Source organism: Fundulus heteroclitus, chromosome 6 (assembly GCF_011125445.2).
Source record: "Fundulus heteroclitus isolate FHET01 chromosome 6, MU-UCD_Fhet_4.1, whole genome shotgun sequence".
Taxonomy (NCBI): domain Eukaryota; kingdom Metazoa; phylum Chordata; class Actinopteri; order Cyprinodontiformes; family Fundulidae; genus Fundulus; species Fundulus heteroclitus.
The window spans coordinates 4,522,317-4,547,031 of NC_046366.1; the positions used below are offsets into that span (position 1 = coordinate 4,522,317).

Genomic DNA, 24,715 nt, shown 5'->3' on the forward strand with positions numbered 1-24,715 from the left:
ATCTCACTCTTATGATCAGCACAAAGCATTTATTGAAACTATTAGTGATATCCACCATATCATAACTACCAATGTCCTTATCAAGAAAGTGTTTTGAATAATATTTTAAAGAATATTATTCAAAATGCCCCATGTTCCTTTGATATTTGTATTTTATTGCCATACAGTATCTTTTTGGAATATTCCTTTCTGCTTGCTTTTAAAATATTTGTTTGTCCTGTTTATATTTATTTGGTCCGTGAGGCAGACACCCTGTCTACTTTTAAGACTAATCTTAAAACTTTCCTTTTTGACAAAGATTATAACTAGAGTGGCTCATGTTACTCTGAGCTACCTTTATAGTTTAGGCTACTGGAGGACATCAGGACCTAATTTTCTCACTCTATAGAGTTCTACTGTTCTTCAATTATGCATTATATGTTGTCATTTCTGCTTTAACTTTCTGTTCTCTCTCTTTTTCTTCATAGTAGGTACACCTGGTGTTCTGTTAACTGTGACATCATCCAGAGAAGACGGCTCACCTGCTATCACCATCTAATGTAGAACAGATTACTAGATCAATGCGTGCTTCTGTGCTTTTTGTCTCTCTTGTTGTGTCTCTGCTCTGTCTTCTCTAACCCCCAGTCGGTCGAGGCAGATGACCGTTCATACTGAGTCTGGTTCTGCTGGTGGTTTTCCTTCCTGTTAATGGGGAGTTTTTCTTCCCACTGTCGCTCCATGCTTGCTCAGTATGAGGGATTGCTGCAAAGCCATGTACAATGCAGACGACTCTCCCTGTGGCTCTACGCTTCTCCAGGAGTGAATGCTGCTTGTCGGGACTTTGATGCAATCAACTGGTTCCCTTATATAGGAAATTTTTGACCAATCTGTATAATATGATTGAACTTGACTTTGTAAAGTGCCTTGAGATGACATGTTTCATGATTTGGCGCTATATAAATAAAATTGAATTGAATTGAATTTATACTGTACCAAAAACCATGATGTCGACTTAGTAAACATGTGGAAGTAGGTGCTCTGTGGCCAAAACCGAATACTTTGGCCTACATGCGAATGTGTAACAGAAAAAAATAAGGCTGCACATCACACATTCCCATAGTGAAACATGGTTGGGGCAGTGCTGCTTTGGAGGAGGCTTTTCTTCAGCAGAGACAGAGAAGCTGGTCAGAGTTTATAGGAAGATGGAAGGAAGTGACGATGATACACTTGGCCTTGTTCTAGACGTAGCTATTGGCTGAACTTTTACTGCCACTAACTGTATGTGCTGTCTTTCATCTGACTTGAAAACTGGCTCAGAATTTATCTGCGTCGCTGTGTTTTTCTCTTAGACAACGTCGTTAAAGGTGCCAGTATCCTTTTACTTCTTTACGTATTTTCCAGAGAAAGTCCTCCTGGAGCAGTGCCCACACTGAGCCTGGTTCTGGTACTGCTGGAGGTTTCCGCCTGTTAAAGGGGAGTTTTCCTCTCCACTGTCACCACATGGATGATTGGCATGAGGGATTGCTGCAAGGTCAACGACACAATGCCAGCAACTCTCCACTGTGGCTATTTGTTCTTTCAGGAGGAGGAAAGCTGCAAGTCAGTGACTCAATGCAATCTGCTGGGTTTCCTTAGACAGAAAACTTTTAACCAATTTGAATAATAAACTGAACTCTACTGCATTGTTTGATCACTGTGATCAATTAGAATGTGTGTACTTGACTTGGAATATGTATATATCATTCGATTAAATACATTTTTTTTCTAAAGTGGCTTGCGACGCCTTGTAAATCGGCACATTAAAAATAAACTGAATTGATTTGAACTGAACCTTGAAAGAAAAGTGCAAAGTTGGATGAGACCGCCAAAACATGATTGCACACCAAACTTTTCCCAAAATGTTTTACTCATAAAAATCCAAAACCACACATACTGACTTTCTTCCACTTCACAATCATGTACGAATTTGTGTTTGAGTGTCTCACAAAGTTTCCGAGGAATTTTACTTGAAGTATGTGGTTCTAGTCTGACCAAATGGGAGAAAGATGAAGGCGTGTGAATACTTTTGTATGTGAAACAGCAGTAACAAGCACATTGCTTCAGGTGGGCATTTGTGACGGCAGCGACGTATTTTAAGAAGAATATAATTGAAAAATGTATTTAGAAAAAGGACTGTTTTTTTTTTTGAGTGAATTGAAGTGGAATCTACCAAACTGCCTCTAAAACACCTAAAACTATTATTCCCATGATGTGAGTGGGGTGTGTTTTATTATAGACAAACCTGCGGTGGTTAGCGGAGGATTAGGGGTTAGGGTTTTGTTGTTTCAGAGATATCAGCGCGCTGTTAACAAAGGGGGGTCTTTATTTCATTTACCTCCTATAATCAAAAGCAATGCTGGCCTCTTCAAGGGCAAAATAAACTGAAATAAAAGATCCAGTTGTGCACAATAGACTGGTGGTGGGGATGATAAGATTCTTTCAGAGTGCTTTTCTCCCTCAGCTGAGCGCCTGGGAGGATAAAATGATGGGCGGCGGGGCTGAGACAACAGATGTGCCTCCTTGCAGCGGTGCTGTTATCTGCTTGGCTGTAGGTTCAGGCCGGCCTCCACGCAGGAGGCTGGCACTGCCACACAGAGACAGTTATGACTTCCAGAGGCGCCGTGTTTTCAGGGAGCTTCCAGGAGAAGAAAAAGAGCTGTTTTAAGGACAGCAACGTGGGGAGAAATTATCTATTTCTTTTTACTCTCCACAAAGGCTTTAGTTGTTTTAAGTGTGAAAAAATGTCTTGTGTTATTTGTACTTTTAAGTGTTGAGAGGGACTTCTAAGAAAGGGCAGCGTTTCAATTCCAGAGAGATGAGAGGGGAAATGGATAATGGAAAAAAAAAACTGCCTGCAGCTCAAAATGGTGGTCATAATCCGGTTATCCCTTAGGCTTTAAAGATACTGGTCCGCTCCTTAAAAGACTATCTTTTCTTCTTGTGTCAAAACTGTCCTCTATGCACTCAGGTGGATTAAGGAGTCACACTGTAGAGCAAAATTGACAGGTACTGAAAGACGTCAGGCTGGAAATAGGAAATGAAGGTCCAGACAGTGAGACAGACTGGCCATGTCAGCCAGGGTGTGTCCTAGAAAAAAAGGGAATTAACAAATCAGTGTCATGTTAGGAAACGGGGACTTTTTATAATCATCACTTCACTGAGTAATAAACCACATTTTTTGCTTCATACAACCATCCCCAATCATTTCAGTTTCCAACTTTTATCCTGAAATGTTTTTAATATTCCCACCACCAGCCCTCTTTAAAATGTTTTCCTGATTCTCTATCCCAGCCTCCCACGGTCAATGCTGATCTGCATACTATTGCATTCTAGAAATACCCTCCTGATCATGTTCCTGCATAAGTGTGTGTATTTTTCTGAACATGTAAAATATGTGTTACATGAATTCTGCTCAGTGATGGGTGCAGAGGGCCTCTTCCTCGGACACACGGATCAATTCCTGTGCAACCTCTTGGACACTGAGAAGGTTGGTGGTTTTTATTCAGTGCTCTGTCTCCACTGAGTTTATCCAGCCACTAACCTCTCTCTTTCCTCCACAGTGGTTCCTGTGTGTATTCTCTCAGCAGTTACCAGACTGAGCTCACTTTGAATATTCCTAATCCTTATTATCTGCTGGTGTTGTCTGGTTGAGTTATCAGGTTCTTAGTCTGAGCATTACAGCAAACCGTTTCAGGACCTCCAGCAGCTTGGAGTCACTGAGTTGACCACTATATTACTTGTATACAAAAACTGAGACAAACTCCAAACAGAGTTAAAGCTGGGCCCAAATCGGATCAATCAAAAAGGGCGATCATCCCAACTGCATTGGTGGATCTGAAACGTACTGAGATGAGACCTTCAGACAGCAGTCTGAACGTAAATAAGATGGAACAATGTATGAAAGAAAAATGGGTCAAAATTCCTGTTGATGAAGTCAAATTTTTCACAGGCTACTTTTAAAAATTTGTCCTTTTTCTATTTTTATAGTGACAAAGTGGAATCCGTTGGGTGTTTTTTTGAACACTTGGTTGCTTTTAAATGATTTTAGAAGAATCTGGCACAGACTAGATTGTTATATATGTTAGTATTTTTTATTTGTTTTAATACTTTTAGATATTTTATGATTATAGGCAGACATATTACAGTAAAATGAGGAAAACAATTGAAAAAAAAACAACAACAAAGGTGTGGGAGGAGGAGACAAGGAACTAGCAATAGACAGATATGTGGCAAAATACTAATAGTTCTGCTCATTGGTCTCTACTAACTAACATCGGTTGGTATAACATTCAAACAGATCACCACCCAGGTTTGCTGCAGACGTTCTAAACACCGTGTGATGCCCTGACTTTCATTCATTCTCTGTGTGCATAAAGCAAATCCATTTTTTCACTTTTTATGGTAATCATACTCCTTTAACCTTGTCCATGAAGGTATCCGCTTTGATCCAAAGTAGTATTTAAAAAAAAAAAAAATTATCCAGTAAAGTGCACTGTGATAACATTTGTCAATTTCAACATTCTGATTCAAATCTGATTTGGGTTGCTTTTTAAAGTGAACCCTCCCTCAGTTTAATCTGCAGCTCTGCTAATGGGAACGGACTAAAGGATTTCTGTTAGATTTAGAAAAGTTTACATGGGCTTCCAGTCAAAATTGTGTTACTTCAGCTTCAAGTAAAAACTTTAAAGTCCAAAGACATTCCAGTTTAATACAAGTTTCTGACACTTCTGAGCAGTTCATTAGGATACATTTCAGGGTGAAAATCCCCAACATTTTCAGTGATCTGGGGAGGATTTCACTAAATCTACTCATGATACTTAGGAAAAGTAAAGCGGTTTTAATAGCTTTCCTACTGACACATTGATGGAGGAATACATTTTGGCTTTGTGTCAGATAGCTCCAATCCGAGGTTGAGGGTGGGGCTGCCGGTTGATATTAACACACTTCCTCCCAACATGTGAGGATAAACCTGGGGGCCACATTACTGCGGCGGCCCCTATAAGCCACCATGTAATGCAACCAAGTCAGCACTCAATGAGAGATGCATTTGCAAGCAGGCATTTGTCAGCAATTCAGTGCCACAGAGGCAGGAGATTTAAAACATCCTGCTGGAAATGAAGTGCTGCTTGGAAAGTGAAAGGTGCCGGCTTAGCAGGCAGCTACTTATTTTTAAAAGGACACCCTGGTTACGATGGGAGGAGGAAACAAACGTTCTTTTCAACAAAACACTGGTGGCGAGTCTCCAGAGGCGATTCTGGAGTCTGTGGGGGCCCCAAGCAAAAAATCCTAGGGGGCCCTACCGACCAGTGTTCATCACCATTATGCTAGGCTATAAATAATCTGACACCAACGAAAAATGTATTAAATAAAACCTTTTTTTTATTCCAAATGTTCTAAACATGAACAACCTTGTTACTTTGGAAAATATAAAAGAATAAAAGTAAAGAATAAATTAATAAATTAAAATGAATGTATAATAAAATAAAAAAAACAGTAATTCCTGTCCTGTTGGTGGTGGACGTTGCCAGAACTGATAACAAAAACAAAAACAGGGTATACTTTGTGATAAAGAATTTACAGGGCATGCTATATGTTATCAATTAAAGTAAAATGTATTGAATTATTAAACTCACAGTTATCAGTGTCATAACATGGAATGGGTGCTCGATATGCCTCTGGTGTCTCTTCCTGCTCATTATGACAACCAACAGGGTGAGTGGCCACTATCCCACTGTAGGTGGATGTTGCTGGAACTGATATGACAAAAAAACAACAGGGTATATTATCCTAAATAATCTTTTCAGAGCATGTCACATGTTATCGATTGAAGTAAAATATATTGAACTCACAGTCATCAGTATCATAACTTGGAATGGGTGCTTGATGTGCCTCTGGTGTCTCTTCCTGCTCTTCATGACAACCAACAGGTTGAGTGGCCACTATCCCACTGGATGTGGATGTTGCTGGAACTATAATATGACAAAGAAATTGTGCCATAAATAATCTTTACAATTAGCAATTAAACAGTTACAGTTAACAATTCAAGTGGAACACTGGACTTACGGTTTTCATCAGCATTTGGTAGGGGCACTTTATCCGTCTGTTTTGTTAGAAATTTAAGCAATGATCCTGAGGAGAGATATGAAAGATTTTGTTAAAAATTTTTAATTGTTCTCCTTGGGCATAGCTTTCGTTATTCATTGCTATCATAGCATTCACTTAACACTATAGCTGCTGTCTCCCCGTTAGAAGACAAAGTAGCATCATTTCAATGACAGCAGTCATTTACTATTAATGTTATGCTTAAATCATTATCTGCTCCACTTACCACTGTCTTTCTTTCTTTTTGCTTCTTCTTCTTTTTTCTTCTTCTTCTTCTCGCTCCCAGATGGATAGCTCCTCTTCATTTTCCTTCAGCTTAGTTACTTAATTGCTTTCAAATTTACTGGACGATAGGCCTAAAACGTCACCCGTTCGCTAGGCTACGTTCATTTTCATTAAGGGAAGTTATCCATAGACATAATATAAGAGTAGACGCGTCATTGGGCGGGTTCTGCCTATGCTGCGATGCGTCAGAGCGTCCGCCATCTTAAATGTGGCAAATCGGCAGTTACTCAGTCACTTAAACAGTATCAGAGGGACTTTAATCTCTGAATATACTTTGTATTCGTAGTATTTTTGTTTTCGTAATATTACAAGTTTATTTCCGTATCCCTTTAGCTTCATTCTCCTGAATTTATTCTCCTAAAGAATAAAAATATTTAAAATAATCTAACCTGGCCCTATTACTCCAGGAGTGAAATAATTCTGCAAACTGTGATTATTCTGGAAATGTTTCCCCTTAATTCTCATAATATGATGTTTTTATCATAACATTATCACTTTTGTGTTTGTTAGTTTATTTTTACTTTAGGACTTTTTTTCCCTCATATTATTAATTTTACCTCTTTAATACTCACCCAAAAAGTCTGTTCCTAAAGGTTCTCCTGTGACACGGGTTTATGAAATAATGAAGACCACAATGTTTAGATTTAACAAATTTATCCTTATATTCATAACACATAAACACACACACACATATATATATATATATATATATATATATATATATATATATATATATATATATATATATATATATATATACGTGTGTGTGTGTGTATTTATTGCAGCACAGGAATGAGGCATCTTCTCTGATCCACGTTCACAATAACAGAACTCGACTTTTTTCTGCCACATACAATATGGCGGTGACGTTGACGTGCGAACCTGCGCCCTATGACGCGTCTACGTATATGATGTCTATGAAGTTATCCACCTGGGCTGGGCTGGGCTGGATTTTGACTGGGCAAAGCCAATGTCAATCAACATTCCATCCAATCGGAATTTTCATATGCAGTTGTGCATCTCCTCAGTCACTATAGCGTTGCCACTTCATGCTCGCCTACCGGGTGTACAGTAGCTGGCTCTCGGGGGCCCCCCAGTGGCTCGGGGCTCCAAGCAGTTGCTTGGTTTGCCTGTTGACAAGGTGCGCCTCTGCGAGTCTCTTACAAACATGCATTGGAGTAATAATTTGTAGAGTACAAATAGAAAAGAATTCATACCTTACACACTATAGCCATACCTCACACACTATTTAACAATAGAGGTGCATTTTTTTTTGTTGCTATTCTCTTTGGTAGACCAATACAAGTATAAAATAGAAGAAAAATAACTGTAAATTGTGTTTTCTAATTGAAAACATAAAAAGCGTCCTGCACATTTGTATTCAGCTACAGAAGCCTTGCTGCAGATTCTCAGGTGCCTTCGGATCTGGACTTTTATTACACCTTTAGTTATCCATTTTATACGTGGATCTACTTTATCCAAGCCATTCCATCGTAGCTCTGGTTTTATGCCAACAAACAGCTCGGATGGATCCTATTCCATCCGAGCTGTTTTATTTTATAACTCAACCCTACTTTAAGCATCTCCAGAAGTTCCTGCCTGGCCTGTTTACTGTGTTCCATGGTCTTCATGATGCTGTTTGTTCATTAATGTTCCTTAAGAAGTCCTTGAGATGTTCACGAAGCTGGCAGCTTGCTAATTAGGTGACCTCTGAAGGACATTTTGCACTACATTTTATTTAGGATCCTCAGAGTATAAGAGGCTTTTTGTAAACATTGTTTAAAACTATGCATGTGTGTTGAAGTGTGCTGGTGTGCAAAGTGGTATTACCAGTAGTGTGTTTGTAACGTGTAACAGACCACGAGCTGGGCTGGTGGTTTATTGGTTCTCAGCAGGGGGCGATAGCCCTCACAGCTTTTTGAACAAAGCTGTTTTTGAGACCATTTATATTTGATTTCATTTTCCTGAATCGTTTACCTGATGGAAACAGTGCGTTGCCTGGGTGGGTGGGATTCGTGGAAATGCGCCTGGCCCTTTTCTGGGCTTGTGCAGCATAAACCATGCCTAGATCTTATAGACAGCGTCCCACAACCCCCTGTGCTGATTTTAGCACCCGTGCTAAGTCCTTTCTCTCCAGCAATGTTGTCTGGTTTAAAGACAGTGGCGCTGAGGAAGAGACAGAAAGCAGATCTGAGGTTCTCTTTGGGAGTGACGAGGATGATTGAAATCAGGAATGACATGACGGTAGTTGGTGTGAGAGAAGAAGATGCAGAAGAAAGGGTTGGACTGAGACCGATGACTCACTGTGGCAACCCCTGAAATGGAAGAGCTGAAAGATGAAGACAAAGAAGTTTAAAACTATGTGTCATTGTCCTTCCACGTCACAATTCTGCTTTAGTATGTTTTGGTCTGTCATGTAAAATCCCAATAAAATACATTCAAACTGATGAATTCAATGAGGGCTCGTATTAATTAAAGTTTATTCACAGGTTTTTATAATTTTTCTCAGGACATTGCCGGGGTTGTGGTATGATGCCATAACCTCCTACAATTAGCCTAGTAGATACATTAAATCACAAAATGTAGTGATAAATGACACTTGGGTTTTGGGTTAGGTGCAAGGTAAATCGCTGAAAGTCTGTCCTCCTTGACTGCCTTCTTTCTCAGGAGAATGAAATTAGAGCGGCCACGTAAAACACAGGAAATATCACCAATTTTCTCTGCTATGTAACAGGGTGGATAAAGGAAAGATAAACATATATAGAAACACACGTAACAGAATATGAGGCCACTCTACAACGGGTGAAGCGGTGCACCACTAAGAAGCTTATGGAAATAACAAAGTTTAGGTCCTGTGAAGATGATACTCTTCCACCGTAACAGAAGGAGAAAGGGAGCAGTAATTACAAAGACAATGGACTGTCCTGGACTCTTTTTCTAGCAGAGCCGTAGCTGCTCTGAGCCAGGCTGGAGGGGGGAGAGCAGAGATGCTGTCACAACAGCAAGCACAGATAAGCCCCTACAGAGTGGGGACAGAAAAGCATCAAGTGAGCTTATTTTTGAGTCGCCTGGTGCTCCTCCTGAGCAACGAGATAAACATTTTGTACAAAATAGCTCCAGGAAGGCATTTTGGGCTCATTTGACATTAACTTGAAAATCACTGAAACACTTTGCTGTTACCCAGGCGATGTGGACCCCATGAACATACTGCTACACATGCTTAGCTTTTATTTAAGTTTATCTTCTGTTCAAGTAGGCAGATTCACTAGAGCCGATTCTTTTTCTCATGGCATGACCTGTCATATGCACAGGGCTGTGTGCGGGTTGCCGTGTTTTTGGACTTGCAGCTGAGTGAGAACATTTTTTGCTCATTGTACTAGTAAAGTGAGGACTTTGATGTAAAGTGAGGACTGAAAAAAGGTCCTCAGACCTTTTTTCCTGGCTAGACGTTAGGTTTAAGACCAAGGTGTCAATTAGGGTTAGGCCATAGAAAGGCTTAAAGAGGAATGGAAGCCAAGGGTTAGGGGTGTGTGTGTGTGTGTGTGTGTGTGTGTGTGTGTGTGTGTGTGTGTGTGTGTGTGTGTGTGTGTGTGTGTGTATGTGTGTGTGTGTGAGATCTTCTTTTGATTGAAGTGTGTGACTTACAGATGTGTCCTCACAGCTGGAGCTCATCAGGCCAAATCAGAAGGAGCTTAAAGAGCAGCGGGTTCACAAAGGCAGATGCCAGATTGTTCTGCTCATCTGAGTGGAAAACAGTTTTTACAGTTTGTAATCTGTTCCTGGTTTCCGGTGCTCCATCTCCTCACTCTCAGAATTCATTGGAAAACTCACCTAAAGACCCGGTCTATGAATCTCCTGGCTGTTCCCCTGGCTGCTTCCCTAGTGGCTCATCTGGCAGCTCTCTGTCCTCTCTCCAGCGCTCCACCACATCACGCCTCTCCTGCTGGAACAAGAACTATCAACATCACCAAAAAGCAGCACCTGCTAATCCCAGCCTCTGTGGGCATGCTTACCTTTCCTCCTTGGAACACCACCATTCCTCCAAGACTACCTCTTCTTTCTTCTCCTGTGTACCGGGATAAACAATTGATTAATTTACTTACATGTATCAATGAACTGTTCTCTTTGGTGTCTGTAATTGGATCTCAAAACCAAAGCAACATGACATTACCATGGTTGCAACATCATACCCATAGCCAGGTCCCAGTGTTCTGGATGACATCCTGCACTGTTCTGGTACCAAAGAAGACTTCCTATAAGTCTACAATGAGCGCACATATATCAGGACCCCTCACAGTTTTCTCATGGCCATTGAGTTGTAGTTGACAATGCCATAACACACCTGCCTCAACAAACCCACTGTTATTACACAGCAGGCATGTTGGTGAGGATAATGTTCTTTCTCCAGCGCATTTAGCACAACTCTGCCTGATTTTTGTTGTTAAAACCTCCAGACGACACAAATGGAGGCTTCAAGGATCGCCTGGCTCAAAGACTATTTTTTTTGTTTACGTTTTTGTAAGCACAGTGTTAAAACACAAAAGATATAAAAAAAAAAGTGACAGTGCTGGAAGAAGTAAAAACCCAAATGAGCTTTTAAAGGGTATTCCACCGGTGGTGATGAACAAAAGAATACACTATTGTACGATAGAAGAAACAGAGCATACAGATCAGTAAAATTTAATTTTAAACAAATATAATAAAACTGAATTGTAGGAAGAACAGTTACATGAGGAAATAAAGAGAAACTGAGAAGTAGGTGCGTATCTTACCTGACAAACGGACCACAGTTCAGGTCAGCAGCACAGGTATTGTACCGTCACTGTTCCTTTTCACTCTGTTCACCTCAGACTTCCAGTACAACACAGAGTCCTGTCATCTATGGTCGTCAGGTGAACCAGAGATGGACAACAAGCTGAGTACCGCTTTGTGGCATGGTGGGGGAATAATATTATATTGAATGTGAACAAAACAAAGGAAATTATTTAAGATAAGCAGGAATAGGCCACACCTTATTTCCATCATGGGGGAAGAAGTGGAGGTGGTGGAGGAGTGTAAATACCAGTGTTCGCCTGATCAACACACTGAACTGGTGCAGCTCTATGCAAGAAGATACAAGATGGACGAGAAACTGCCCAGTGAATCTTTGGAACTCCTCTTCCTGTCACTGGGGATATCCAGAAGAAGCACTGTCTGCGTCGAGCTCGCAGCATACTGAAGGACTCCTCCCATCCGGCACGTCCGCCACTCCTTTTCCTCCTGTCATCAGATCATCAGACTGGGGAACAACATTTTTCCCAGAGCTGTGACCTTACTGAACTCTGCCCCCCACTCACTGACAATTAAGCATTGTCTATATTTTGCTGACTCACCTAAATGATCTCATCTATAGGCTACATTGGTTTCCATCTGTAAATACTGTCCATGTGCTGTAAAAACAACTTGCACCATACCTCTGATATACGACACTGTTTATGCTCCATTCCATTTCTGGTTAGATGCTAAACTGTATTTTGTTGCTCTGTACCTGTACATGTGTAATAACTATAAAGTTGAATCTATTCTAAGGGACAAAGCAGCCTGTACTCCTTGAGGAAGCATCTTGTGGGAAGATGCTGCAAATCTTCAATAAGTTTAATGTGGAGAGGGCCCTGTCTTCATCTGTTGGGTTAGCAGCCTCCGTGTCAATGATTTAAAAAGGTCAAAAGAACTAAATTGAATTCAATTAAAAGAAGAATTTATTTAAGAAACTATTTAATAAATGCCTCTTTACGATTTAAAAATACATTATAATTATTAATTCATCCACCGAACAGACAACAAAGTGTAGTTCTATCAGTGGCCACAAGAGGTCAGGATTACTAAATAGTACAAATCTTGCCATTTTTCATTTCACCGGGCAGATCACTGCAAATAATCGTCTTTTCAGTCCAACGACTTTCAGTTAGTGTGGTTGTCCAATGCCATACTTTGAAATTTAAGACAAATTCGGCAAAAACAAAACTTAAGGGCTCGTCCGGGATTTGAACCCGGGACCTCTCGCACCCAAAGCGAGAATCATACCCCTAGACCAACGAGCCACTTAAACAGGAAACAGGAAGTAGAGTATATATAGCAACAACTGGTCGGTGAAACGTGAAACGGTGACAGGAGCGGTCTGCATATATTTGTTTCTCCATATGCATTGAAAATAGTTTAAAATGTCAGAAAAATCTCAGTTTTAATGTCGTAAATATGTGCATTTCATTATGGAAAATCGTGGCCACATATTATATATTATTAATATATAATATACTATCATTATGTTTTGTATCTAGAATGTAAAATGGTAGGCTAATGTTTTTTAATATATGCATCAAAACCATGAAGTCCCACCAGTTTTGGTTCAGCTGCATAAATGCTGTTTCTTATCAGTTCAGCTCAACTTCAAATGTTTATCCTTTTGGACGAAAGGGGGTATACTTAAAATTGCAATCTTTTCACACAGACGTCGTTTTCTTTTTCAAAATGTTAAATGCCAAACGCAAATTCCATTCTTTTACGAGCCGTGTAGGTATCGAGTAAATAAAATAATAACAACAATAATAAAAAATGCCAGTTGTGTAGTGCCGTCTTTTGCACAATCACACGCATTTCCCTCCTGTTTAACGCAACAGCAGACATTTGTTTTTCATCATAATGTCCTTCCAGCGGATCCTTTTCCCGGCGCCGCACCGGGCGCTGAGATCCGAGCTAACGGTTCTCCGGTGGAGCTGCTGCCTCCTCTCCTCTCCTCTCCTCTCCTCCTCTCCTGGTGCATTGTGGTCTCTGCGCTAAAGGAAGCTGCTGCTGCACCGGAATCTGAAGAATTTGAGGCGTCCGCCAAGTCTGCTCTCCGTCGGCTGCTCGTCTCTTCGCTCCCTGCTTCTCCATCTAGTTGTTCAGCCCAGCCTTCCTGCCGACGCGCTGCACGGTAACGCCGCTCCGCTCTTCATCTTTTATTTACCAGCGGGCGTCCCGGGGGGCACGGCGGCGATAATCTGGGCTCGCCTGCCCGGTAAACCCACGGCGCTAGCGTTAGCTGTTCGCGTTAACATCCTGCACCAGAGAAGCTAGGCGGCTACCTAACGTCGGTCAACCGAGACGTTTAACCAAGAGCTGGTTTGGGTTGTTAGTTTGAGAAACACGGCGTGTCTGTTCTGCTCACTTTGGTGAATTTAGATAAATAGCTGGGGGCTAATCACTCGGCTAATTTCAGCGCTTCATTAGCTAGCTAGGAGTGCTCGTTCTAGACTAAATTAGCCAAACTGAAACTAGCTCAAAACCCTAAAAACACACACACACTTATGTAAAATAAATGTATTTTCCCTGTTCAGGGTAGAGGGACTGATAGCACTGATCGGATGTAAAGCATGAAACCTAATCAAGCAAATTAGAGGGATGGCTGGATTGATTTAAGAGGCAGATCTGAGTCTCAGGCTTCAAGCCGTGGTGGGGGAGCTGTGTGAAGGGAAGCAGCTTTTTGTGGTGAGATGCAGCTCTCTCTGTCTGTCTCACACACACACACACACACACACACACACACACACACACACACACACGCCATTCTGAGCGCAAAGTAGACTTCCTGTCTCTAGTCTCAACTGAATAACTAGTTGCAGGGCAGGAAATCAGACACGGGTGAAATGTGAAAGATGCATTTTAAGCACCAGCAGTGTTTCTGTCACCCTGCTCTTTTAAACGGCCTTTTGTTGTTTTCAGGTTGACCGAGGAGGAAGGAAAAAAAAATGTCTCAGGCGGACAAAATGAAGGTGAGCTGTTGAAATGTTGAAGGCATTCAGTCCCATGACCTCATAAGGTGCAGGCTTTATCAGATTCATACTTCTCTGCTTCACTGGTGGATGACCCAAGTAGAACGTGATGCAGCACTTCCTTCTGAAGGTTTTTAGATTTTCAGATCAATAAACTGTGCATCATGTCCCTTCTAATCTGAGTCCGAACTTCACGCTGGGGGGTGTAAGTCTCCTGATCTGATTTAATGTAATTTCTTAGACTGAAGGGGGGGGGGGGGGGGGGGGGGTAATGTACGGCCCTGGAGCCTCCCCAAATCTTCAGTTTAAGAATGGTAATTATTTTCCACGTTCAGTGCCTACTGATACTCTTTAAAAAGATATTCAGGGCGAGGCACACATTCTGTTCTTGTTGCTGAGAAGACTTAACAGTTTTCCAAAAAAATGGGAACCACAAATTTAGGACGTCGTAGGCCTGTCTTCTAATGAGGCACATTTGCAAGACCCTGTTGTGTTTTGAATCAAAAGGATTTCCAGATAGTGTCCTACTTTACTGATTTCATTTAAATGTCGCCTGATTAGTCTACTGTTAAGCAGGTAAAAATAACAGTTCATACTAAAGTAAGCATTTTTAAGATAGAAAGACATCCTGTTCAGACAGAATTGGACCAAAAATCAGATTGGACTTTGTTTTTTGCAGTGAAACATTCCACTTCCTGTTACTAGCCAAAGTGTCAGGCGTACAACCTGCGTAAGAAATCAGTCTACCGTCAATTTTCCTTTGTTTCTCTAGAAAGGTTATGCACTTTGATTCTGTCTCTACCTGCTGATATACAGCTTAGTGAATTCATTCATTGCTTTGTCTCTGATGTTTGAAATGGTTTTATCCTGGACTGATGGAGGTGTGGAATGTCTTAGAGCAGAGATGTTCCAGTTAGCCCTCCTCCTGTAACTATGTTGTTTATTCATGAGCAAATGTCTCCTCTCTCACAATGGATCAAACGCAAGGAATCCACGTAGAATTACAGCTGATACTGAGAAAAAATATATGTATTATTACAGGTTTATGCTTTAGATTATAGAGCTTACTGTAAAAAATAGACTTAAGAACGGCTTCTTTTCTAAAGTTTCTAAGTCAGTCATCCAGCTGTAATCAGACACTCACATCCCATATCATCGACACACACACGCACACACAAACAGACACACACACTCACCAATCTTGTGAGGGAAACAAGTGACTTGATCCATGAAAACAAGCCCTAAAGAAGCTAAACAAGTAGACCAAAACACTGTAGTACAGAGGGGGCTTCTAGCCAGCTCTCATGCACGAATTTAGCTGCTATTTATACACACCAGGGCGGCAATGCATCGCAACCGCCGAGTTACGACAACTGCAGTTGCAACTTTAGAGAAAAACGAGCCCAAAGTCGCTTATCATGGCGGACTATGCAACGCTGAAGGTTGCATAGACACATAGACACCCCTGCAGACAATGTAACAGACCACCAGCTCATTTCATAGACTGTTTCAACACAAGTGTGAGGTGAGTTTACAATCACAATGATGAAGGATGTCATGGATCGTGTGATGATGTTTTCACTCTGCTGAGAAAAAGCCAAATAAACGTAGCCTACCTGCACAGACACTGCAGTCGCTGGTATCGGGTCTGGACATTCAGTGTTGGCTCCTTACCACCCAGGAAATGTAGAGAGCAGAGCGTCTTTGATCAGCATTTCCATACTAAAGTCCTCTTGGTTACAAGCTCGTATTCAACCCGACACATCTCAGTACTCTTACAGAGTTTAGGAAAATTAATAAAATGAATAAGTCCATATGGTCACGATCATCAGATCACGAGTCGCTCTGACAAACACGCAGCAGTGTTTTGTTGTTGCCATAATGTCTGTTCAGATTCAGGACTGATCTGTTATTGACTCGTACAAGTAAACTATTCCAGGTTTGCCGCTCCATAGTGTGTCTGAAACCAACATGGCTGCAGGGCATGAGCACTGAGCTGCTCTAAATGTAGCAACCTGACATCATTTGAGAAAAGCTCTATTGGCTGTATGCTGGTGCATGAGCTACCGCAGCCTGTCCCAGGCCTGGTTACGTTCTGCTTTAGATCTAACTTCCATAACCCCAACAAGAATGTAGAAAGCCTCTAGCCTTAAATCTGTCCTGATTTCCTCCTCTCTCCCCCCCACAGCAGGGGCAGTTCACCAACCCAGAGACCCCGGGGTACGTTGGATTTGCCAACCTTCCAAACCAGGTTCATCGCAAGTCCGTCAAGAAAGGTTTTGAGTTCACTCTCATGGTTGTAGGTGAGGACATCATTGCTTCTCATGGTGTGAATCTGCTTTTAAGCTGGAGAAATGATATTGATAGTAAGTTTTGAGCTGGTTAGTGATAGCTAACTTTTTTTTAATGGACTTTATTTTGTCAGTTTTGTTCATATCTTTAAACACCATGTGTAGCTCCTGATGTGTGTGACTGTGTGAACCTCTGATGGGTGGGAGCACGGCTGTAAAATAAACCAGAGAGGAATGTAGCCTGTGTGCCTCCAGGGACTGATTCACACAGAGGACAGGCAGCCCTCCTGGTCCTTTCACTGCAACAATACTCACCCAGAGCTTATTTAGAGCAGGAATCTGGATCATGAGCTCAGCTTATTTTTCCTTCCTGAGAAACAGCAGCGACGACGATACAGTGAAAACAAAAATGACGAATCTGCCCTTGACAGACGACGTTGCATTTTTGTGTGCAGAGTTTCACTGCTGAGATGCAGTTAAGGCCGCAGCGTTCACGGCGCTTTTCCAGAGGTCTCAGACGTTTGGTTTCCATCTCTTTGTAAAGACTTTGGGAAATGTTCCATCCCAGCCTCGGTGGGAACCGCAGGCCGGGCATTTCTGCGTAAAATACACAAGCTGGGTCAGTAGCTTGACCCTTGTTTCATACTGTTTATTTAAGCCATTTGGGTCACTTTGCTTACGCCGAATATGTTCACATGAAGGTAGAAATAGGCCGTATATTAATGATGACGCCTCCAAAACTGGAAACGCAGACGTGGACACGCTGGTTAGGAGCTCTGGTAAAGAGTAAACTGAAACTGGGCCGTCAGTGTGTGACCTTTAACAGTAGAACCAAACCGTGGTCTGATCGACACAGGAGTCAGACGTTTAACGAATGTACGGTCACCAGAGCAGCCGTAGGTTCCTGCGTGTTAGGAGCAAGTCAGGTAAGTACACTGAAACGTGGTTTCACACTGCAAAAATGGAGTTAGAAATAAGCAAAACTTTCTTAAAATGAACATATTTGTCCTTGATTCGAGCTGGTAAATAAGATTATCTGCCAATGGAATAAGATTGTTGCAAATAAAATATGAACAATTAATCGCCGTCTTATTTCAAGTGCAGTACATCTAATTATCTTATTTCAGGGGTCATCATACTCATTCCATTGGCTGATTATCGTATTCACCGGTTCAAATCATTGCCAAATACACTCAATCCAAGAAAATGTCACTTGTTTTTAGTTCCCTTTTTCCAGTGCACTTCAGGGTTGTTTCTAAATGTGGAACCTTGAAGCAGTTTCAGGTTTCAACCGTTGGGTTCTGCCTTTTAAATGGCAAATAAATAAAGGTTTTGGGAAGTCCACGTTGCTTGATAAACTCCCTTTTGTGCTTCTGAACAAGACTTTTGAAATTCTTAAGAATCTTTTTTTTAAGAAGGAAAAAAAAAAGAATTTAGCAGCTGTAACATTTTTAGAAAAGATTAGCAATTAAAAAAAAAAAAACGTCCTGCCAATGGATGTTTCCATATGATAGGAGGCCTTATGCGCTGGGTTGACAGAGGATTCCTATTTATTTACAGCCTTTTAAGAATCCTGTTTTTTTTCCTGCAGATAATGTAGTGTAGCATGAATCTAAAGCATGTCATCTTTCTGTGTAAAGGTGAGTCTGGCCTTGGAAAATCCACCTTGATCAACAGCCTCTTCCTTACTGATCTTTACCCTGAGAGAGTCATCCCCGGAGCAGCAGGTAGAACACACACACACACACACACACACACACACACACACACACGTGTCATTCCTGACTAAAACCTGCAGTCAAAGCTAAGCGTTTTTGTCTCTGATGCATTTCTCTGATAGAAAAGATCGAGAGGACGGTTCAGATCGAAGCGTCAACGGTAGAAATCGAGGAGCGAGGAGTGAAGCTCCGCCTCACGGTTGTAGATACTCCAGGATACGGAGACGCCATCAATAGCCAAGACTGGTGGGGAATCATTTTAGGGTGCAGTCTATGTAGCCGTGCTGTGTTCAGACTTTCTTGGTCATGATCCTGAAGATGCTTTCTTCTTTTTGGTCTAGTTTCAGCACCATTATCGCCTACATCGATGACCAGTTTGAGCGCTACCTCCACGACGAAAGTGGCCTTAACCGGAGACACATTGTTGACAACAGGGTTCACTGCTGCTTCTACTTCATCTCCCCTCTTGGCCATGGGTGTGTGCCCCCCACAGACAAATAAAACACATGCTAACGCCGCTCACGTTAGAGGAAACTCCTCATCTTTCACCAACCTTTCCTGAATTCCCTGTTTCCTGTCCAAACCAGCCTGAAGCCTCTGGATGTGCAGTTCATGAAGGCCATCCACAACAAGGTGAACGTGGTTCCCGTCATCGCCAAGGCCGACACGCTCACCCTCAGAGAGAGGGAGAGGCTGAAGCGCAGGGTAAGCGGTGAAAAGGCTTCCCCATTGTTCCAGTTCCCGACTCGCCTTCACAGCACGTTTCTATTTAAAGTGGCTTTATAACTTGATTTTACCTTTTTCCTCTGTGTTTTTGTTTAGATTCTCGATGAGATCGATGAGCAGGGCATCAAGATTTATCACCTTCCTGATGCCGAGTCAGATGAAGATGAAGACTTCAAGGAGCAGACCAGAATCCTCAAGGTGTCCTTTGTCTAATCTCTGCAAAGACATCAGTGTCAGTTTCTTATTACCTTTCAGTTCACAAGCTGCTCCATTTGTAATACAAAGTGCTGCTTGTGTTATTCAGGCCAGCATCCCATTTGCAGTGGTGGGGTCCAACCAGCAGATTGAGGCCAAAGGGAAGAAGGTCAGGGGCCGCCTGTACCCGTGGGGCGTGGTGGAAGTGGAGAACCCAGAACACAATGACTTCCTGAAGCTGCGAACCATGCTGATGTAAGAGAACAAGGGGCTGAAGACTTAGACCGGTTAAAACAGCCTCTACAGGGACGACCATTACAGCAGATGAATTCAACAACTTTGGTGCTTCCAAAAACAAATAGATCAGGAACCTTTAACAATTAGGAGTCTTTAGGAGACTTGGTGCATTTTTACATATACTCTGGTGCAGCTTAGCATGTTTCTAGACATGTAAACCAACTATGTTTACCAACCAGCAGCTGGTGGTTTATTTGATTCTCAGCAGGGGGTGATAGCCTTCACAGCTTTGGAGGAAAAGCTGTTTTTAAGTCTTATTCGTTTTTGATTTAATGTTTCTGAATCCATATATATCAGCTTTAGTGCGTCAGCACTAAGGCTGATGTATATCGTCATTGCAGCATCAGTCTTTGCTATATTCACATAGTAAACGCTGTTGGGACGCAACAATTGCTGGCTAATATGTTCAGAGAGTTGTGAACTTGCATTTTTAATGCTGATGTAATATTTAACCACGGCAGCAGATGTTCCCACCAGATAGAAACGCCATCGCCCAAAACGCAGGAGGACACAAAGTGATGGACGCGCACATGAGAACGAGAGGAAAGAAGAAAATAGGCAGATGTGGTACCTGATATCATCGCAACCAATACCAATATTACCACCATGGCATGACTGTGTATGGTGCAGCTGTAATAGGTACCCTGTGGGGTGGTTCAGGTTGCCTTGCAGTGTCGGTAGTGTAGAGAACCTGAAAAGTGGAAAACGATGTTCCTCCTGTTGCGCATTTGACTCCGTTGAGTTAATTGCACGGCGCACCGTCTCTGGGTCAGGCTGCAAACGTCTGGCTACGGCGGTTCTAAGGGAACAAAGAGACCCAGGGCTGGAGAAGCCTCTGCCTCAGAGTGAAAAGCGTGAAGCCTGAATCTGTTTAAATATCTGTGAAACCGATGACGTTGTCACTCTTTTCACTCCCCCCACAGAACCCACATGCAAGATCTACAGGAAGTAACCCAGGACCTGCACTATGAGAACTTCCGCTCAGATCGCCTCAAACGGGGTGGCAGGTTGTCATCACACGGTTACGTTCTGCCTCTGTCTCCTGCGTACGTACCTGTCTGCTTGCTTGCTCTGTCACCACCTTCCCTCCCTGAAACAGCAGACCTCTGCGTACATGTACGGGCCTTAGAAGCCACGCGCAGGGACGGTAGATGGGTAGAAATATACCAGGCACATACACGCATAATGCACAACTGAAAAAAGAAGCCAAACAAACATTGTGAGCTGTGGTACGTCTGATACGATATTCTGCATGGTGACTCCATCCATTTCACTTTGGTAGCAGTATGTAGACCTCTGGGTTGTCGATTTCTCCACAATTAGCCCTGTTGTGGATTCCACGGCATGTGTAGTTAGTGTGGTGAGAGGTTAGAAACAGGACTAGTGTGTCATGTAACATAGTTTGGAAATATCCTGATTTAACCCCTAAAGTAGATCAAATCAGGTTGCTTAGGTCGGTGTTCTGAAGTCAGCCACAGGGAGAGGTTTTGCCGTCTTCCGACTGCGCTGCCATCTGTCCAATGATGGCCATGGCGTCTCCGTTTGTGGCCAGTAGAGGTAATGTTTTTTTACTGTTAGGGGAGGCAAGCTGTTCCCCTGACTTTTGCACTAACTCCTGCCTCTTCTGAATCTTCCTGCTTTTGACTCTTAGATATTTGTAGTACTAGAGGCTAACTTTTCCATCCAGAACCATTTCTCTGTAACCCCCCCCCCAAAAAAAAAAAACTAACCCACTAACCATTTTCCATCTTTCTCAATGTGGCTTTTGTCATGTTTCCCTAACGCTGCTTAAAACTGTGTAACATGTGTTGCCTTACAGGCAAACATAGATTTTCTGAGCTGGTATAAATAAATCATTGCACAAAGCAACCGGTACCGTATTAACCTCCCTGACCGCTTCTAGCTTATATCTGTTGGATGTTCATTGCAGGTTGGTATTGCAGAAAGCAGTAACATCAAAAATGACCAAAACTGTCTGACTCATGCAGGAAGGCGCCGGAGCCAGAGGAAATGGACAAGGACATGATCCTGCAAGAGAAGGAGGCCGAGGTCAGACTGCAGACATGATAATATATTATGGGCCTCTTGTATTTTTCATGAATCATCCACATTTTTATACTTGCCATACTTCTGGTGAATACACTGCTCGTTTCTTTCCAACATTCAAAATAACACGTGGAAATGTCACGCCTGCTGGGGATATTGGGAGCTTGTTGGGATGGGAACCGAATTCGGTTCTTCTAGAGGTACCGACTGAATCCCTTCGGTACTATCAAGTACCCATTTAGGTAAAATCAAACGGTGCCATGTTTCAGTGCCTAAAGGCATCATTAGCTATGTTTACATGCACAAAATTTCATGATCGGATTAAAATGTATTTGGATTAAATAAGCAGATTGTACCATTATATGGGCACACAGTCAATGAATCCGATCATAATGTGTTTTTATATCCACCTGTCTTTATTCAGAATATAACAGCTCTGACATGCACAGTTATTAAAGTCCCCTAACAAAACACAGAAGAAGTACTTCCGTCTTCGCTAAACTCTAAAAATAGTCAACAAAGCAGTATTATAGGATTTCATTTGTCTTCCCAGTGCCCAGGCTAGACTTGCATGTGCTAATTACGGTTGAAACGTTACTGAGTAAGCAACAATTATGAGCTCTTATTTTTTCGAACGGAAAGGTTTTATCGGGAGCTCAGACGGTTTTGCTCCCCGACGTATTACCGCCACTCACCAACGCGGAAATGCGTCACGTTTACGTCGTACCGGTAAACGTCACGCCTGCCAACATTTCCAAACCCAACACATTCCTTTCTAGACAGACATTGAAAGCTCAGAGGGATGCACTCAGCCTTCTTGTGATTGGCTTAAAGCCTCGCTCTCTTGCGACTTGAGGGAAGCACCAATTTCTTTGAACATGTGGGGTAAAACAAAGCTTCCCTTTGAGTGGTTCCTTACATCTCCGCGCTTCCTCTGATCTCATTTTTCGACAATCCACTAGTGCTGAAAATGGTTAAGTTGGTCTCACTCAGTAACATACTAACAGACAGTGCTGTCAGCACAACTTGGAAGCGCTGAGAATGACCCTTTCATTGATCACATCTGGATCTCTGTTTCTGACGGGTCATGACTTAACAAGAGGAAAATCAAACGGTTCTGGTCCCCATTCCTCTTTGCACCTCCACCAGTAGCCTGGTTTGTTCCCTGTAAACAGGTCTGGTGGAAAACGAGTATCTGTGGTACTGATGAGGGTGAAACACTGGTCGTTTTCCAGGATGAATCAACATTGATCCTTTAAGCTGGAACGCCTGTTACTCTCACGCTTTCTACCAAGTTTGCTTTTTTGTCCTAAAACTAATAGCTCATGTTTTTGCGAGACATTTTGTTGTACATTACGGAGGTGTGAGGGATCTTTGATACATTGGATATGCATGTCATCTGCTGCGCCCTGTAAGTGCACAGTCATTCATGTGGATCTTCTGTGTCGTACAGCTGAGGAGAATGCAAGAGATGATCGCCAAGATGCAGGCCCAGATGCAGAATCAAGGAGAGGGAGACGGTCAACATTTGTAAAAAACCTTTGGTAAGCATCAAAGTGGCGCTGACTTACGCAGCAGGAAGGTCCAGTTTTAACAGTGATGTGTACTTTCTCTTCTTTCCCTGCAGGTGGTTAAATGACCGACGAGCAACGGACCCCCTAATGTTTGCCACTTTTGATCTTTTAGCTCCACATAGGACTTGAAGTCATTTTTTTATACAATTAGTTGGGTATATTCAATGTTATGTTTATACATTCACATTTAAATATTCATTTTCTTCTTTTATGTATCTTTTTTTTTAATGTAGTGAAATGAAGTGAAGTCATCCATGTACCGAGATGGTGGCGCAGAAGTTACTGGGATGTTCTGTTACATTTATTTAATTTTTATTACTTCTGTTCAGAAAGCCAAAGTGTTGCTGCATCTGTTCAGTGGTTTGTGAAGAATAATTGGGAGATCCAACTAATGTGACAACTATATAAAATGGCTAAACCCCCATTAGTTTTTAACCCGTTGTTACCCAGATGTGACTGCCATTAACCGGGACCTTTCCTGCTCTCTGATGTCTCCCACTTTAAAAGCTTGCAGCCTCAGGCAGACCCTGTGCTGTTGTACCCAGTAGTGCTGTTCTCAGATCAGCGTAGCCATATAAAACTGCCTTTCACTGTGCTTAAGCTCTGAGCTGAGCTCCGACAGTCTTCCTGTGCACCCGACTACCACGCCGTGCGTTTGCTCCAAGCAGCCTCTCCGGGTTCAAGCGAAGGCCAATCAGCAGTAGCGGCGAGCGAGTTCTAGGTTTGGTTGATGCAGCGATTTTTGGGATGGTACGAGCACGTCCCGTCTGCTGAGAACTTAGCAGTACTGTGGTCACAGAGGATGACCCAATGAGATCTGTGTAGCCGACGTTCCCCAAACCAGCCAAAATGGGAGTTCCTGACATTCCTCTTTGTGCTGTTTCTACCCAACGTTTTAAGTACCAAATATTGTTCTTAATGCATATATTATATACCAAATGTTTATTAAACCTTTAACAATCTAATATGTGATTGGAATCTTTTTTTCCCACCATTTTACAATCTGTGGATTAAAGCAAACACGGGTAAAGCTACAGGGTGTGTGTCCCGTCAGGTGTGTGTAGGCTCATCTCTCCATCACGCCTTTCTTTAAGAACATGTCTGTGCTGGACAGCAGCAGGAAATATCATCTACTGCCCCCTGCAGCCAACACCATCTCCCTTCCAAAACATTCCTTTGAAAAAAGGAAATCCAAATCCTACTAAATTCCCCGTTTACATGCAGCAGAAGGCCTCAGATGCTTCTTCTAGACCAGTCATGGTCGAGCCAAGTGCCGCCACCTAAAAGGCCTTTTTAACGGGGTTCTCCTCCCACTGGACGCATCCTGATCAAATGCCCAAACCGTCTCCACCTGAATGAGAAGCTTTTCATCCCATCTCCCAGGCTGAGTTCAGTCTGTAAGATTATTGAGCTGCTTGGGTTTTGCTTCTTCAGTTAGGATCCATATCTCAGGACATAGGGTGAGGGGAGGAATGTAGATGGACCGGTTATGTTGAGAGCTTCGCTTCTATGGCTGAACTCTCCACAACAGGCCGCAGCAGCGCTGACATTACTGTAGACAAGGCCCCAGTCAGATGTCCTGCTCTGTCCTATAATCACGCTGTTTGAAGCTGGAAAAATTTAACGGGAAGGTCCCCCAATGTCAGAATTGGAAGCGAGATGGTCTGTTTCTC

At 42.4% G+C, this 24,715-nt stretch overlaps 1 protein-coding gene, 1 long non-coding RNA gene and 1 other non-coding gene across 4 annotated transcripts; 1 reads left to right on the top strand and 2 right to left on the bottom strand.

Moving 5' to 3' along the window:
• Positions 1-5,266: 5,266 nt before the first annotated feature.
• Positions 5,267-6,516, bottom strand: LOC118563329. The gene is made up of 5 exons (XR_004931147.1): positions 6,347-6,516; positions 6,082-6,147; positions 5,868-5,987; positions 5,652-5,771; positions 5,267-5,548 (listed from the first exon to the last, which is right to left on the bottom strand). It is a non-coding gene; the product is annotated as an uncharacterized LOC118563329 (long non-coding RNA).
• Positions 6,517-12,413: 5,897 nt separating this feature from the next.
• Positions 12,414-12,485, bottom strand: trnap-ugg. Its single transcript has one exon. It is a non-coding gene; the product is annotated as a tRNA-Pro (tRNA).
• A 661-nt stretch (positions 12,486-13,146) lies between these two features.
• Positions 13,147-24,007, top strand: sept2 (septin 2). Of its 2 annotated transcripts, none has more exons than XM_036137898.1 (13): positions 13,147-13,357; positions 14,146-14,195; positions 16,384-16,498; positions 18,127-18,213; positions 18,327-18,450; positions 18,546-18,680; positions 18,792-18,909; positions 19,027-19,128; positions 19,235-19,380; positions 20,346-20,468; positions 21,411-21,471; positions 22,922-23,012; positions 23,096-24,007. In XM_036137898.1, the coding sequence occupies exons 2-12, from the start codon at positions 14,172-14,174 to the stop codon at positions 23,000-23,002; spliced, it is 1,116 nt and encodes a 371-aa protein (XP_035993791.1). In that variant the 5' UTR covers positions 13,147-13,357; positions 14,146-14,171; the 3' UTR covers positions 23,003-23,012; positions 23,096-24,007. The 2 variants fall into 2 exon arrangements, with proteins under 2 accessions (XP_035993791.1, XP_035993792.1); XM_036137899.1 differs by having other exon boundaries at positions 13,156-13,357; positions 20,346-20,429.
• Positions 24,008-24,715: the final 708 nt, after the last annotated feature.

Excerpts from the sequence above, each read along its gene's own strand:
- sept2 (XM_036137898.1), top strand. The coding sequence starts at position 14,172 with ATGTCTCAGGCGGACAAAATGAAG. Across the intron at positions 16,499-18,126 it reads GTTCACTCTCATGGTTGTAG|GTGAGTCTGGCCTTGGAAAA; the intron begins GTGAGGACATCA and ends TTCTGTGTAAAG. Across the intron at positions 20,469-21,410 it reads GTTCTGCCTCTGTCTCCTGC|GAAGGCGCCGGAGCCAGAGG; the intron begins GTACGTACCTGT and ends TGACTCATGCAG.